Source organism: Dipodomys merriami, unplaced genomic scaffold (genome assembly GCF_024711535.1).
Source record: "Dipodomys merriami isolate MVZ:Mamm:240054 unplaced genomic scaffold, mDipMer1.0.p SCAF_27, whole genome shotgun sequence".
NCBI lineage: Eukaryota > Metazoa > Chordata > Mammalia > Rodentia > Heteromyidae > Dipodomys > Dipodomys merriami.
Genome location: NW_027204159.1, coordinates 16,163,242 through 16,178,600, shown reverse-complemented (window position 1 = coordinate 16,178,600; position 15,359 = coordinate 16,163,242). Strand labels below are relative to the sequence as shown.

The following is a 15,359-nucleotide window of genomic DNA, read 5'->3' as shown; positions in this document are numbered from 1 at the left end:
CCGAGTAGCTAGGATTACTGGCATGAGCCACCGGTGCCCGGCAAGAGTACAATTCTTTTTGAACAATTTCACCCCTTCCCTACTCTCTCCATTTTTTCCTTCCATTCCCACCCATAATTGTATAGTTTATTTTTTAACATAATATCTAGTGAGTATCACTGCTGACTTTGTTCATCCTTTGTCCCACTATTTCTGTGCCCCCCTTACCCTACCAAAGACAGATAAACAAACATGACAAAAGGAAAAAGAAACAAAAAGAATAACAAATAAAAAAAACTTCTTGTTTCTATTTCTTGGAGTTCATTTCAATAAATATTTTTTATATGACTAGATGCATATAGGTATTATGCCTTGTGTTCCTCTCCTAAGAATATCCATTTTTGGTTTTTGTGAATGCCTAGAGACCTGTATAATTTACTTGATTGATTTTTGTGCATTTAGGTTAAAGGAGCAGTGATGCATAGAGTTGTCAAGCATAGGGATTTTTATTTTAATTTTTTACGTTGATTTTTTTTATTGTGGAATAACTTACATAGTATTCATGAATCTTAAGCATACAGCTCAAAATATACACATACATCCAAGCAAACACATTCAGTTTATTTGAGGACTCCTTTTTAATGTCAAAATATTTCTAAGCCTCTCCATACCTGTATTACATCTAATTAATATTTACAGTAGCTTTTTTCCATGCCGAATTTTTTCCATACATACACATTTGGCAGGCATTATGCATTTGAAGCTAGGAGTTCACATAGGTTAGAAGTTCTAGAAAGAATTCCTTGTTTCTCTGGGGTCTATGACTCACAGTTGGGGAAAGAATACAGAATACAGGACTAACATAGGACTGCTATCCTGAAGGAGTTCATCATCTAAGAGGGGCACTGAGATACATACATGAAAACCATGCTAACAAATATATAAACATGGACTTCCCAAAAGGGAGTAAGATCATTCAGGACGAAATGAGACATAGCTGGATGGAAGACTATTATTATCCTAAAGATGTAAGAATAAAAAAAAATGGTTTACAAAACCCTATCTTGGGCTGGTTGCCAATGGCTCACACCTGTAAGCCTAGCTATGAGGATAACAGCTAAGATTCTTGGTTTAAAACAAGCCCAGGCAGATAATTCCAAAAGACTCATTACCAATTAACCAGCAAAAAGTCAAGAGTGGAGGTATGGCTGAAGTGGTAGAGTGCCAGCCTTGAATGAAAAAGCCAAGTGAGAATGCAAAGCCCTGACTTCAAGCCCCAATACTAGCATAAATAAATAAATAAGTAAATTAAAACTCTGCCTTTATTAGGATCCTTTCTGCTGTAGTTTGCAGAAACACAGCTGAAACTAGTTTATGCAAAAGTAGGATTTGCTAATTCTTACAGTTGGGATACTTGAAGTTTGGGGTATCTCTGTATTAGGTATGGCTGTATTTAGAGGCCTTCTTATATGACAAAAGCAATGATTTTATTTTTCAGACCAATTCTTTCTTTGTGTTGGCCAATCTGATATCACCAGACCTTCTCTCAAGTCAGGAATAAATATGCCATCTTTCCAGTCTCTTACTTATCCAATTTCAAAGAATACTATGATTGGCCTATCTGAGGTTCCATTTCCACTGAAGAATAAATCTTGTGTCAACTTAGATAGAATTCTCTGATGGGTCAGATGTCATCACTGAAGGAGAGTCAGGACACCACACTGGCAACCTATTAGCACTACAAAGGCATAGGGACAGGTTTTTACCAAAAATCAGAAGGAGGGATAAGAAAATATGTTGAGCAAGCACTCTGGCCATATTTAATTGCAAGGGAATGCGGGCTTTGAGTAGAAATGGAAATAGAAACTGATGGGGTAGGAAGGAGACTGTAGTAGGTACAGTAGAGTTGGCATGGAATATCTTCAGGTATGTTTTTTCCTAAATGAGAAAGTCTCTAGGTTTGAGTATCATTCTCTGCAGCCCAAGATGTTTCTTCTCAACAGATCCCAGGGCAAACAGCCTGCCAGACTGGTATTTAGTAGCCACTTGAGAAGAGCCATGAAACCAGAATGTGAATTGTGGACTGTTTGGATTATGAAGGCAGCACAAAGAATAGTCTTATGTCTGCTTTTCCAACAATCATATTTGAACTAAAGCCACTACGATGACAAAGGTGAATCAGATTAGGATTAATTTGTGTACTTAAAAGAAGTTTCCCCAATATATTCAAACATATTTCATTACTTTATCGCTATCCACCTGTATTGAGTGTTCTCTATGTGCAGGGCACTGTGCTAAGCCTCTCAGGTCTCATCTCTCGCTCAATGTTTGCTTCTTATTTCCCCACCTGGGCAGGCAAAGATAAAGCAACAGTGAAGACTGTACAGCTAGCAACTGGCTAAGCTGGAATTCGAACCCCAGCAGTCTGCCTCTAGAGCTGAAGCATTGATCAAATATGTTATCTAGGCTTCTCCATTCAGTCCACAGCCTGGTTTTAAAAGTACGAGTTTACACAGTCCCCGAATCAGAATCAGAATCTGATGCCAGGTGCGGGTGGGCGTGAGGGCAGGGACTGGCAGCAGTGCCCACAAGCAGCAGCACCACGCAGAGCCTGCACGCCCACACTCTCCTTTGCCCCACTCTCTCCATTCTCCTGACTCTCCTTGGTCTCTCACTGCCTCTGGGCTCTGCAATGCATCAGACCCATGTTGCCAGGAGATCGGCCTAAATAATGCACAGCTCTGGTCGGGTCAATATGCAGCTCAAAACCTCTCTTGACTCCTCATTGGCTGTTGGCTGTAATACATACTGCTTAGCCTGGCATCTAACACTCTCCAGGATCTGATCTTTACCCCTCTCCCTTATCCTCCCATTGCCATGAACTTACGCTCTACAAAGCACAGTGGCCTTTCTGATACTTTCTGAAATGCTGGTATCTTTTAATTTTTATTCTCAGTATCTTAGTATTGGGCCAAGGCCCAGAACTCAGGATTTGCAGGATGAGGGGCTGTGGTGTGTATGCCTGAGTGAATAGATAAAAAAATAAATAAGTCCTACTGTCGCTTTTACTCAATCTAACACAAATTTGTTTGCCCCCTTAACATCTAGGTTTAATACCTTCCCTGGGACTTCCAAAGGGTTCCCTTCCCTTTTCAACACTGGTCATAATACTCTCCGGAACTTGTGCTTCCCCCTCAGTGACACTGGACGGAAGCTATTTGAGGTCAGGCTCTGTCCCATGCCTCTCAGATTCCATAGGGCCTAGAGTTGCCATACAGAGTGGGGTTGAATTTCATTGCTTCAGTGAGCGAGTACCGCTGAGACATTCAATTGCAAACCAGCCATGCAACCCACACATTCCCTATGTGTCCCTTATCACAGAAAACTGGAAAAGGTGGTACAGAGCAGAAGCAAAAAGGAAAAAAGGTGGCTTCAGCCAGATACACATGGTTTAGGAACCCATGCTACCATTTCCTAATTCATGGGGCCTTACCCAGGTGGGTTCATGGTGCATCTCATTTTCCCTTTCCGTAAAACCAGGATATTACAGTCCTTCTCATTAAATCCATCTTTTCACATATTCATCAGGTTTCCATTGCTTATTTCAAATTTATCTTTTCTCATAAGTACTGTGCGCTAACCAGTTGCATGACTTTTCTTGAAACTTCAGTTTCCTCCTCTGTGAATTGAGGATAATACGTAGGGTCCACCTTGCTGGACTTTTGTGAGGGTTCAGTGGGCACAGGAAGAGGTGAGCCTGAGTTCCACAACTGCTGCCCTAAGTAAGCATCGCTCCCAGTCCAACACTGTGTTGTGCTTTGGAAGACTCAGCAGAGTAAAACTGTCAGAGTCTGTCACCTAGCCTTCATGTGTCTTACAATCCAAAGGGGGTAAGAGGTAGAGATGAAGTCAGTGAGCTAATGAATAAAATAATTATGGATTATGGTTGGTCTCAGGATGAATGATGAGATCTAATAGAACATGATATGGAATTTAGGGAAGGCCCAGACAGGATTATTGTAAGGATTAAATAAAGTAATATAGGGAAAACATATGTATTCAGGAGGAGTTAGAAAAGCAAAAACAAAAAACAATCTGATATAGTGAAAACAGGGGTTATACCGTGGGGGAGGGACATACAAAGCAACAAAGAAATCATCTTATAAATATGTTAGAAACAATTTCAAGAAAGAAAAAAACATTTGAATCCTTATCTTGGGGTTCATTTTGCCTAACATCAACTTATCTGACCATTTCTGCTTGTCTCAGACATATACTAGTTATTGCAAATAAGGGAAACCATGGGACCTGGCTTACTTCACTTAATATAATTTTTTCTAAGTCTTACCATTTCCTGTTTTCACTGTATTTGATGTTGGTATATTTTGTGGAGGGGAAAGGAAAAAACAAATTGTTTAACTAGGGATACAGGTGGACCCATTGCAACAATGAGATGTACAAGATGTTATGTCGAAAATAAACTTTACAACTTTGGCGGGGGAGGGGGGTGGGAAGGGATGGGAAGGGGAAACAAAGGAGGAGGCAACAATGCTTGATAAAAATGAACTCATTACCTTGCCCATGTAATTGTAACCCCTCTGTACAGTATTTTCACACACACACACAAAATCTGAGGCTAAAGAATCTCAGGGGGAGGGCTGCCCTTCTTCCTGAGTGACAGGACTCTGTCTCTGCCCTTTGAGAGAGTCATTTATAGTCAGCTGAGGTTCCTGGGATATACAATCCTAACATCTCCTTCCTGAACAAGTCAGGCGGACTGCACACATATCTCATGCTATGCCACCTTACACATCCTCAGACAGGCAGAGTTGGGATGCCTGGGCTATTTCCCCAAATCTCAACACACAGGCGCCGACATGGGGCAGTCCCTGCTCTTGCATGCTGAGAGTAGCTTGCTTCAGGAACAGAAGATTGACACTCGGTGAAGTGTGCTTCATGTGCTTAAAATAGATCAACTGTGTCATTAGACCATTGCAAAGCCGTCATCTCATTGGCCCTGCCAGAGAGGGTAAGTGATAACAGCCCCTGGAGAAAGACCTGTGCTTTGCACAAAATTAAGCAGAAGCAAGGAAGAAGCTTTGGAAATTGGACAGGCAGTAGCCGAGTGTGATTCTGCCAGGAGAGGGGGAGAGGTGGGGCTGTTGGAAACCCACAAGCAGTAATCACAGCCCTGGGAGCAAACGGGCAGCAGTGTGGTGCCCGTGTGTGCTTCTTGTTTGGCTGGTGATATACTCAGAAAAGAGGTCCAGAGATGTCTAAGACCTGTGCACAACCCAGGGGCAGAGCCTGAAGTGGTCGAGGGCTTAGCTACTCTTTCAGGCAGTCACAGACTCATTTTTATGGTGTTCGCTCCATTGTCTACCTATTGTGCTTCTTTCCTAAAATGTCTTGCATCCTTTTGCTCTTCTGATCACTCCTTTCTGGGCATGCGCCAGTTGATCACGGTCCTCTTCCTGGACACAATGTTGTGTAGATGGAACAATGGTAAGATCCCCTGCTGCCCACACAGCAGAAACCATGTATTCTATCACCCATTGCATCCTTCTGAACCTGACATCAACCCCGCCTTCCTCTCCTTGTTACTCCAATGGCTATCTTGTCTGGTGCCATGTTATTGATTAGTGATGGTGGTTGAGGAGGGGAAGAATTCACATTAGGGGGAAGAAGTAACCACATGCAGTAACAGACTAGAAACAGGAGACTGGAGGAAAAGGAAATGTCAACGAGAACTCCTTTTTAAGCATAAACTTAGGTGACTGGATGGAGGAAGGGTCTGCCCATCAGTGGGCACAGTGAGAGTTGAAACAGTTCTTCCTTTGCCTATGAGGAACCTTGAGATATTCAGATGAGACTTTTAGCAGACACTTAGAAAGATGAACTAGGGCTTAGTGGAGTATGGTCATCTGTCTTTATTGTAGGGCTTCCCAGAGAAAGTGGGTTTTTCATGAATAAATTAATTCAGGTGTTTTATGAATTATTTGCTACCCTGATCTATGTCAGAGGAACCAGGAAGCATCTGACCTGAGTAGAAGTCATTATATACTAGGGAAATTGGGATCACTGTTGCGGCCACATTTCAATGCCATTTCAGCCATGGTTCCAGAGGCAGTCTGTTTTAAAGTGTCTTTGCTGATGAAGAGCTCATGCTGGGACTGGATGGAGGCTTATCTTCTATGTTAGAACCATTTTGGAACAACTGTAACTAGGATGTCTTCCAGGATGCCTTCTTTCTTCGGGGCTAGACAAAGTACTTACAGCTGGAATACAGAATTGCTCCTTTTCTCTGGGCCCACCTCTTACTATGAGGTTCCTAGGAAACAACACCAAACTCCAGAAGGTGGAGACAAGGAAGTGCTTGTTCTGTGATTTGTCCAACTATAGCCAAGAGGACATGATGTCACCCTTCTGAGAAAGGGCTAATTGGGGAATATAAGGACCATAGTAAGGTTTTTTTCCCTAACTTTATAGCATGCAGAGCATATTAATTTGTAACTCCAGGCAGGACTTCCCCCACAATCAATACATTGGCTGCAGTTTCTTCATGTCTGTATAAAGACACTGCTGCAAGTTTGACACTACAAAGACATTCTATTAGAGTGGGTTTTTAAAAATCCAAATATAGAAATGTTAAGCCATTGTTGCATAATGTAACAAGGACTAGTGGCCACTGTGTCAAAGGAGAGATGTTTGCATGTACCATCTAAAGCCAGCAATCCTACCAAGTGTCCTCATAGGAAAATAGAGTCAGGGATGTAGTATCTTTGTTTTGTTTGTCTTTAAGATGAAAGAAAAATGTATTAGAAAAATACGACAGGGAAAGTGAGCACGTGCATAGACACAGCCCATCTCAGTCATATTGGACGTCTTCTTTGTTACAGAGCTTGGCTTTGGGTTAAATAGTGAGAGTTACAGTCCTTGAAGAAGACTTTTGGATAGCCTTGTTTGCTTTTTAAGAGAAGCTGGACATTGGGTTTGGGGTGTGGTTCAGTTTGTAGAGCACCAGTCAATGAGCAAACCCAGTGGCCACCAAGTTCAAGTCCCAATCTTGGACAAACAAAAAGAGAGAAGCTAGAAAATCCAAATTTGATTTCCCAATGTTGGCAGAGGATTTAAATTTATGAAAAATCAATAAAGGGCAAATAAAATAATTCTTATTATGCTGATTCCAGAGTGCACATTCTGTCCACATGTGTGGTTCATGGGGGAAAAAAGACCATAATGGTTATACTTGTTCTAGTGGTTATATTTGTGGGCATGTACCCACAAATATGCCTGGTACAGACCTGGTGTTGACTAAATAATTATCCAGTTCCTCATGTTGGGCTTTTCCAGGAGCTAGACAGAGTGAAAGCCAATACTGAGCCTGTACATTTCCTTGCAATATTGAAACACTATAGTTGTGTATAGTGACCTGAATGGGTGAGAGTGAGCTTCAGGACCTAGAGTAACTATGGACATATAGATTTCCTGTGATTCCCTGCATGGAGTGGGGACCTCCTGCAGGTGAGCAGCAGGAAGGTCCATCTCTCTCACAAGGGATGGCAAAGGAGATAACCTTTGTTAACCAGAGAGATAACCTTTGTGACACTGGTATTTAATAATTACCGTCAGTGTCCTACCTCAGCTTTGAGGGTCTGGGTAATATTTGGGGGAACCCATGCCCCAGGGAAGTCTTCCTCTTGGGACATCAGTTCACTGACAGACATAATGCTGAGAATTTGAATTGTATTCCCTCTCCAGGAGTCCTACTACCTGGATCTTCAGAATGTGACAGTATTTGGAGACAGATTTTAACAGAGATAATCAAGTTAAAATGAGGTCACTAGGGTGGGCTCTAATCCACGTAACTGAAGTCCTAATCAAAAGGGGAAATCTGGACCTCTGTCCATGGAAGATCTGGAGAACCAGGGAGAGGCCCAGAGCCTCCCAGCCTTCAGAAGGAACTAGCCATGTCCACACCTTGGACTTTTAGCCTCTAGGATTGAGAAAGAATACATTCGTGTTGTTTAATCCACCTGTTCACAATACTTCGTTATGGAAACCCTAACAAACAAACACACTCTAACTTTTCACTTTAAACATCTACTATGTTCTAGTCACTGTTTAAAAAATACCCACAAATTTGTTTATTCTTGGTAACAACTTTGAGAGAGGCACTATTATGAACCCCCTCCCCCCAGAACCTCTGTGAGTGTCATTAGAGATGAGGAAATTGCGTACAGAGAATGTGACTTGCCTGAGGACATAAAACAAATAAGGATGGAATTTAACCCCAGGAATCTAGGTCCACTCTTCCCTTAAGGATCGCAATGATAATTTAATTGGCAAAATACCCCAAAACTCAAGGTGCTTACACACTTCTGGTTGTTTTCTGTTCGTTTACAATGGCATCTGCGGATGCTGGGTGGGAGCCAGGTGTTGACCGCTCACTGTTCACGACAGCAGATGTGATTGATTGCGGCACGGCAAAGCTTCTGCCAGACCGGGAAAGCTGGAGTTCAGAACCAATATCACTCCCTTTGTGCCATCCAAGTGCACTTGAAATCACATTGTGATTTTCAGAGCTGTGTTATATTCATTTGGGAAGATTTTTAAATTGTTGCTTTCATTATTCTCTACACCCCCTTAAATTTCAAACAATCATTTGTCAACTACTGCTTCATTCATTTGGGAAGCCCTGTTTCAGAAAACAAAAACGCTCTGTTATTGCAATGTAGACAGCCACCTCTGTTTGATCAGTTTCAGAAATGCAGGATTACTAAACAGAGACTATGCTATTGCTTTGTCGTGTGCAACGCATCCTTTGCTAGAAACTTTTTAGAACCCCTGACCCCGGCAATGTCGTCAGCAGAGGAAGACCATCACGCTCCTAGTACCAGGTGTCTTCCACTCTGAGGTCCCTTATCTCTCCTGACCCATTCTGCCTCCTCCCAGCCTGCACTGTGCCCCGGAGGACTGACCACTACAGGCCTCATTACTGCCTTGCGTGTCCTATGGCTCCTGTTTGGATTGGGTCAACAGGAAATACTCTAGGGAGGGAAAAGAGAGGTCAGGATATTTATCTTTCTGGTTCCTCCTCTACAACTGAGCTACTAGCTGCCTTTCTGGAACCAGGACCCACAGAGTCCCTAGCCAACAGCCACAGGGCTCTGGATTCCTTCCTTTAGCCCTTCAGGCTGGGATGGGACTGTAGCAGGCTTCAGTTACAAGCCCCCTGATACTGGGACATTATGGCCTTTCTGTTTTTCTGTGCTTTCCCCACACACTTGTGCAGACTCCTTTGATTAAGCTTCTCTCAGAGTGACTATCCTTCCCCTGTCGGGACCATAACAGAGAGCTTCCCACCCTTCTTTCTCACTCTATACTGTATGCAAGGGTGAAGTCTATGGCTGCTTTCTTCTTCTGATTCTGATTTTTATTTTTGTGGTTGTGAGGCTTCAACTCTGGGCCTAGGTACTGTCCTTCAGCTCTTCAGCTCAAGGCTAGTGCTCTACCACTTGAGCCACAGCGGACTTTCCTGCCTGGGCTGGCTTTGAACTGCAATCCTCAGATCTCTGCCTCCTGAGCAGCTAGGATTACAGGTGTGAGCCACCAGCGCCTGGCATCTATGGCTTTCTGTGTACAAAACCTAGCACTGGCTACTGGGCCAACATGACAGGCTGATTTTCAATCCAAGAGTTTGGTTGTTAGGATACCATCAACCATCAGTTCAGTGCTTTATTGAGTGGCCAACTTTAGATTCAGCTCCATTCACAGGGACCCAATGCCAGTGAATTTCTTGTGGTATTTCACAGTCCTCTCAAGAATCTTGCACCCTGTCTTGTTACTGCTCACATGACAGAAATAATCTATTCAGTCTAAGACCACAAGGCATGTGACTGATTCTGAGTTTGATTTCAGGAATCTTTACCTCTCAGCTCAGGGTCTTACTGCCCCATGACATCTTTGGGAGGCTACATGATTCTTTTTTTGCTGGTCCTGAGGCCTGAACTCTTGGCCTGAGTGCTGTCCCTCAGCTCTTCAGCACAAGGCTAGTGCTCTACCACTTGAGGCACAGTGCCACTTCCGGCTTTTTCTTCTTATGTGGTACTGAGGAATCGAACCAGGGCCTCATGCATGCAAGGCAAGCACTCTACCACTGAGCCACCTTCCCAGCCCAGCTACATGATACTTGAATACAAGCTTCAACAAAACCAAGTTTACCCCCAAATAGTAATTTTTCAACATGCTAATCCATGATAAAGGCTACAGTGGGGCCAGAGGCAGGATGGGGAAGCTTAGAAATGGGGAAGAATCCATTGTTCACAGTGTTCAGGATGCTTACCTCACCTTAGGGTTGAACCATCCCTGAGTTTTGCACTTGTGAAAACCATAAGCATTCAGAAGCTTGGGAAGTTCTGGTCTAAGTGAGGAACATAACATTTTACAGGACACAGAACTGACTGGGTCTAAGCATACTTGGGATCGATTCAGTCTTCCTTAGTTTTGGAATTCCTTCTACCAACAAGAACTGGAGATTCCAATAAAGGATAACCAAAATGAGAATATGCACATTCTGTAGGTATTGCCCCATGGCTCTGGACGGTGAAAGCATATGGTTTGGATTCATAAGAAAGGCAGTGTATAAGCTGGGCGCTGGAGGCTCACACCTGTCAACCTAGCTCCTCAGGAGGTTGAGGTCTGAGGATCGCTGTTTGAAGCCACCCAAGGCAGGAAAGTCCAGGAAACTCTCATCTCTGATTAACCACCAAAATGTTTAAAGTAGAGGTGTGGTAGAGTTTCAGCCTAAGGGACAGTGCTCAGGCTCTGAGTTCAAGTCCCAATACTAGCACAGACAATAAAAAAAGGCAAAGTACAAACTAGAATGAAGAGTCCAGGATGTTGCTGGGGGGGGGGAGGCGCCAAGGAGGAATTGAGCAGCTGTGGAGGATGGGTGTGGAGTGGGCAGAGGGGCACCAAAGTCAAAGGAACAAGCTCTTCAAATGGAAAGAGGCAGATGTGACAGGGACATAGAGAATAGGGTAGTGCAGAGACCATGGCCAGGCCAAATAGGACCCCACACAGGGTGATGCAGAGTGGATGTCAGGGGGTGACTGGAGAGGGCTGATCTGAAAATCAGGAAACAAAGGATCCTCAAAATTAGGTTGGGAAGGTGCAGGAAGAAAGAAAGGCTGGATGATGGAGCTACCCTATAGAACTCAGAACTCCCCTATAGAATCCTCCTTGGGAGGGGCTGTGAAGGTGGCTCAGTGGTAGAGCGCTTGCCTTGCATGCCTGTGGCCCTGGGTTCAATTCCTCAGCACCACATAAGCAAAAAGCAAAAAGCCGGAAGTGGCGCTGTGGCTCAAGTGGTAGAGCACTAGCCTTGAACTGAAGAGCTGAGGGACAGCGCCCAGGCCCAGAGTTCAGGCCCACGACCGGACCCCCCCCCCCCAAAAAAAAGAATCCTCCTTGGGAATCCTTCACCCAGAGGAGAAGGTAGCACTTGGCATGGGCCTAGGCTTTGCCAGGTCTGGGTGGCCTCCAGTCTTGTTCCTCCTCTAGGAAGTCTCTTTCCTCTTCCTCATTGGCTCAGAGGACCATACCCCACCTGTCATACCCACTCAGGTCTGTCTGCTACTCTACTCTTTCAACTCCAGAATTATCCTTTTCTCAAAAGTGCCCATCATTTGGTGTACTAAGGCTCAGCAAAGTGTTGCAAGAAAGGATCCTGATGAAACTAACATCTACACTGAGCAGTCTCTATTTGAGAAAAATTTCCTTCCTTCCTTCCTTCCTTCCTTCCTTCCTTTCTTTCTTTCTTTCTTTCTTTCTTTCTTTCTTTCTTTCTTTCCTTCTTTCTTTCTTTCTTTCGTTCTTTCTTTTCTTTCCTCTTTCTCCTTCCTCCCTCCCTTCCTTCTCCCCCTGTCCTTTCTTCCCTTCTTTTTCTCTTCCCCCTCCCTGCATTCCTCCCTCCCTCCCTCCTTCCCTCTCTCCCTCCTTCCCTCCCTCCTTCTTTCCTTCCTTCCTTCCTTCCTTCCTTCCTTCCTTTCTTTCCTTTTCTTTCTGTCTTTCTCTTTCTTTCTGCCAGTCCTGGGCAAAAAACTCTGGGCCTGGATGCTGTCCCTAAGTTCTTTTGCTCAAGGTGAGCACTCTACCACTTGAGCCACAATGCCACTTCTGGCTTTTTTGGGTCATTTATTGGAGATATATATTAATAATTTATACATGTTTACACAAACATTTCCTTATAGCCGCATCTAATCCTCAAAATTCATACTTCAGGTTCACTTCACAATTCATGGTTTGGGTGTGACATCTGAGAGGCTGAATGACCTGCTTACTAATGTCCTTAAATCAATGGTGACAATGGTCCCAACCGGCCAATTGCTAGAGTGACGACCACAGCTTGGCCACCCATCAGTGATGTGATGACAGCGCATCAGCGGGCAAGTCTCCCAGTTCTGTAGTTTACACTAAACATGAGCACATAGTTTCCATTCTCATCTTTGCAGGTGGTGAGACACCATTCTGAAGGTCACCCAATTAATAAGAGAAATGGGAAATATGGAATTTGGAACCCTCCGATTCCACAGCCTGAACTCTATCACTCTCTTTTTTTTTTTTTTTTTTGTCGGTTGTGGGGCCTGGACACTGTCCCTCAGCTCTTCAGCTCAAGGCAAGTGCTCTACCACTTGAGCCACAGCGCCACTTCTGGTTTTCTGGTGGTTTATTGGAGATATGAGTTTCACAAACTTTCCTGCCTGGGCTGGCTTTGAACCATGATCCTCAGATCTCAGCCTCCTGAGTAGCTAGGATTACAGGTGTATGCCACCGGTGCCTGGCAGCTCTATCACTCTTATAGCCACACCAAGAATATAGCTCTCTGCCCTTCTCAAGATGAAGTGATTAAGAGTTTAACACTAAGCTCATGCTTTGTCAGCACTTCAACACTGGCATTTGAATCACTAATTAGGGATGGTACCCACTGTCAAATATAGTAAATAGCCCAGTGCCTTTTGTAACACAATTAGCTTCCTAACTTGAATGAAGTTACTGAATATTAGCTACTAAGCTGTAACAATGACACCCATCCCACAGCTTAGAGAGCATCTGCCTCAGGGGTGGGGACACCCAAACCAGAACTGAAACAAACACTACTGACTGCGCATTTCTGCTAGGGACAATTTCAGGTGTAAGAATTAGGTTAATAACTTCACATCTCAAAAGGGAGCATTTTTTTCTTAGATTAGGTCAGCCAAGGATCTTCTGCCAATGCTCAGTCTGTCACTCCTATGAGGTCTGATTTCTGTTCTTCATTGCACACTCTCCCAGTTGGGAGAACTTTGATGATGGCTAGATCCCAAGTCTTGAGTGTAAGTCTCTTCCACAACCTTCCCCCAGCTACTTATTCAGAGAAGCATTTTTTTTCCTTATGGGTAACTCAGATATCCCAAGGTTACCCATGAAATACACATCCTCCTTGCTTAGAAAAAGTGGATGAAACTTGAATGGCATTTTTGCCAGGCCTTGTCTTCTGCAGTAATCACTCTATGGATAACTATTTCTTTAAACAACAAAAGAAAGGAAAACCTGTTTCTTTCTTTCAGGAATATTCATAGTTACTAACAGGGTAAGAGTTCTTTAGGATTCCGGAGACAGAAAGGCAGAGTCAGATGCTTATTGCCTCTTAGTTTCTTGAAAAATAAATGAGCCATCTTTCCCCTCTATCACTTAATGGGAAAAGACTCCCATAAATACATTTCTTTTTTTCTAGAGATAGAAGTGACAGCCAATTCATATCTTTATTTTTTTTTTTCTGGAATCACACAGATGCAAACATATAGCTCACGAGGTAAAAGCGTCCAGAGGATTTTGCTCTTTTCTCCAGTCTCGTATGAAGCCAACCCATCATTCCAGACTATCAAAATCGAAAGGCAAAATGCTTTGGCTGGAAGTGGCTGAGGGAGTCCAGCCTCACTCCCTTGCTTAGCATGGCTATGCAATATACAAAGAAAGACGGGGAGAGATGACTCATACAAATACATAGTAAATACATTTCATTTCCATCCCAGTTGCGTTTGCTTTGTTTCCTCTTCTCTATGCCAACGGCCTTGAGACGAGGGGAGGGTGAGGGTTTGGCTGGATGGTCTCAATACAGGTACTCAAAATTTGTTTGGCTTTGCTATTCAGCTCTAGCTCTTGGAGACAGAATTTACAGATGATTAGATCACAGTCCCTCTGATCTCAAAGATGGGCAATCTGGGAGGCAGAACAGGGACTAACAGCAAACTCAGAGCCTCAGGGCCGGGAAATGTTTGCAGGGCCCCTGGTCCAACAACCCCACCTGATGCTGGATGAACCGGGCCAGCCGAGCTGATAACAGAGCTGGAGAGTACGACCTCCCCAGCACCCCGCCCCTGCCCACGATCCCAGGGGCTGTTACTGAAGAGGCACACAGTGCCTGTACCTGAGGCTCCAGTGCATTTCTCAGGAACCCAGGCCCGACCCCTCAAGCAACATGTCTGGTCCTGGCTCTGTAAGGCAGTTGCAGCCCCTGGCACCTGAGAGCGGCTGCGGGAAGGGCTAGCTCTTTCCCTGGGCTTTTCAGGGTGTCTAAGCAGCCTGCCAGGTCGGCGGGGAGCCTGCCTGGGCTCCAGCGCACCGAGGGACGCACGAAGCCGGATCTTCCACAGCCTCCAGACCCCCCCAAAGGTGGCTTCGGAGGGATCTGTTTATCACATTGCGCTTTCCCCACGCCAGTGCCCGCCCATGCCCGCCCAGCACCATCCTCCCCGCGTCTGGCTCTTCTCAGAACGCACAGGGCCTGCACGGCGGGCCAGGGGTGCGCAGGGAGGGCCCCTCCGAGCCCCCACAGCCAGACAATGGCCACATTGCCGCTTCCTAGGCCTTCGCAGGCAGTGCCAGAAGGAGACAGCAGCTCCCCCCCCCCCCCCCCGGGCAGAGGCAACTGACGCCGGGGACGACACAGCAGCAAAACCATCACGGAAAGCCAGACGGACAGGCTTCCCGGTGCCCGCCCGGGGGACGCTCCCGAGGCGCGGCCGGGGCGCGCGGGGGGTCCGGGCCGATGCCAGGCGCCGGGGCGCGGACTCCTGCACCCCCACCACCCCCCGGCCCTGTTCCCATGGCAAAGGAGAGGAGGATTCACTCACTGCTCGTGTTCATGGTGACGCCTTCGCACGCGTTTCATTCAATCCGGAGGCCCCGGTCGCTGTGTGACTCTTCCCTGCTGCCGACCTCGCTCATCACCTGCGGGGTGAAAAGGCGATGCCGGGCAGCCCGCGTCCGTCCGCAGGTGCTCTCTCCGCCCGGTGCAGCCGCCGGCCTTGAAGGCAGGGGGACCGCTAGGGACAGGT

The 15,359-nt window shown here is 45.3% G+C and overlaps 1 protein-coding gene across 5 annotated transcripts in view; it reads right to left on the bottom strand.

Annotated features, from left to right (window-relative positions):
- Ablim3 (actin binding LIM protein family member 3) overlaps positions 1 to 15,312 on the bottom strand; it is a 129,842-nt gene extending 114,530 nt beyond the window's left edge. For 2 of the 5 annotated variants that reach the window (XM_070036357.1, XM_070036359.1), the window contains exon 1: positions 15,156 to 15,308. In XM_070036357.1, coding sequence (XP_069892458.1) covers positions 15,156 to 15,168 — 13 coding nt within the window. In that variant the 5' untranslated portion in view covers positions 15,169 to 15,308. Of the gene's footprint in view, positions 1 to 15,155 lie in introns of all 5 variants that reach the window. The other 3 variants (XM_070036358.1, XM_070036360.1, XM_070036356.1) reach the window with 3 other exon arrangements.
- Between the last annotated feature and the right edge of the window lie 47 nt (positions 15,313 to 15,359).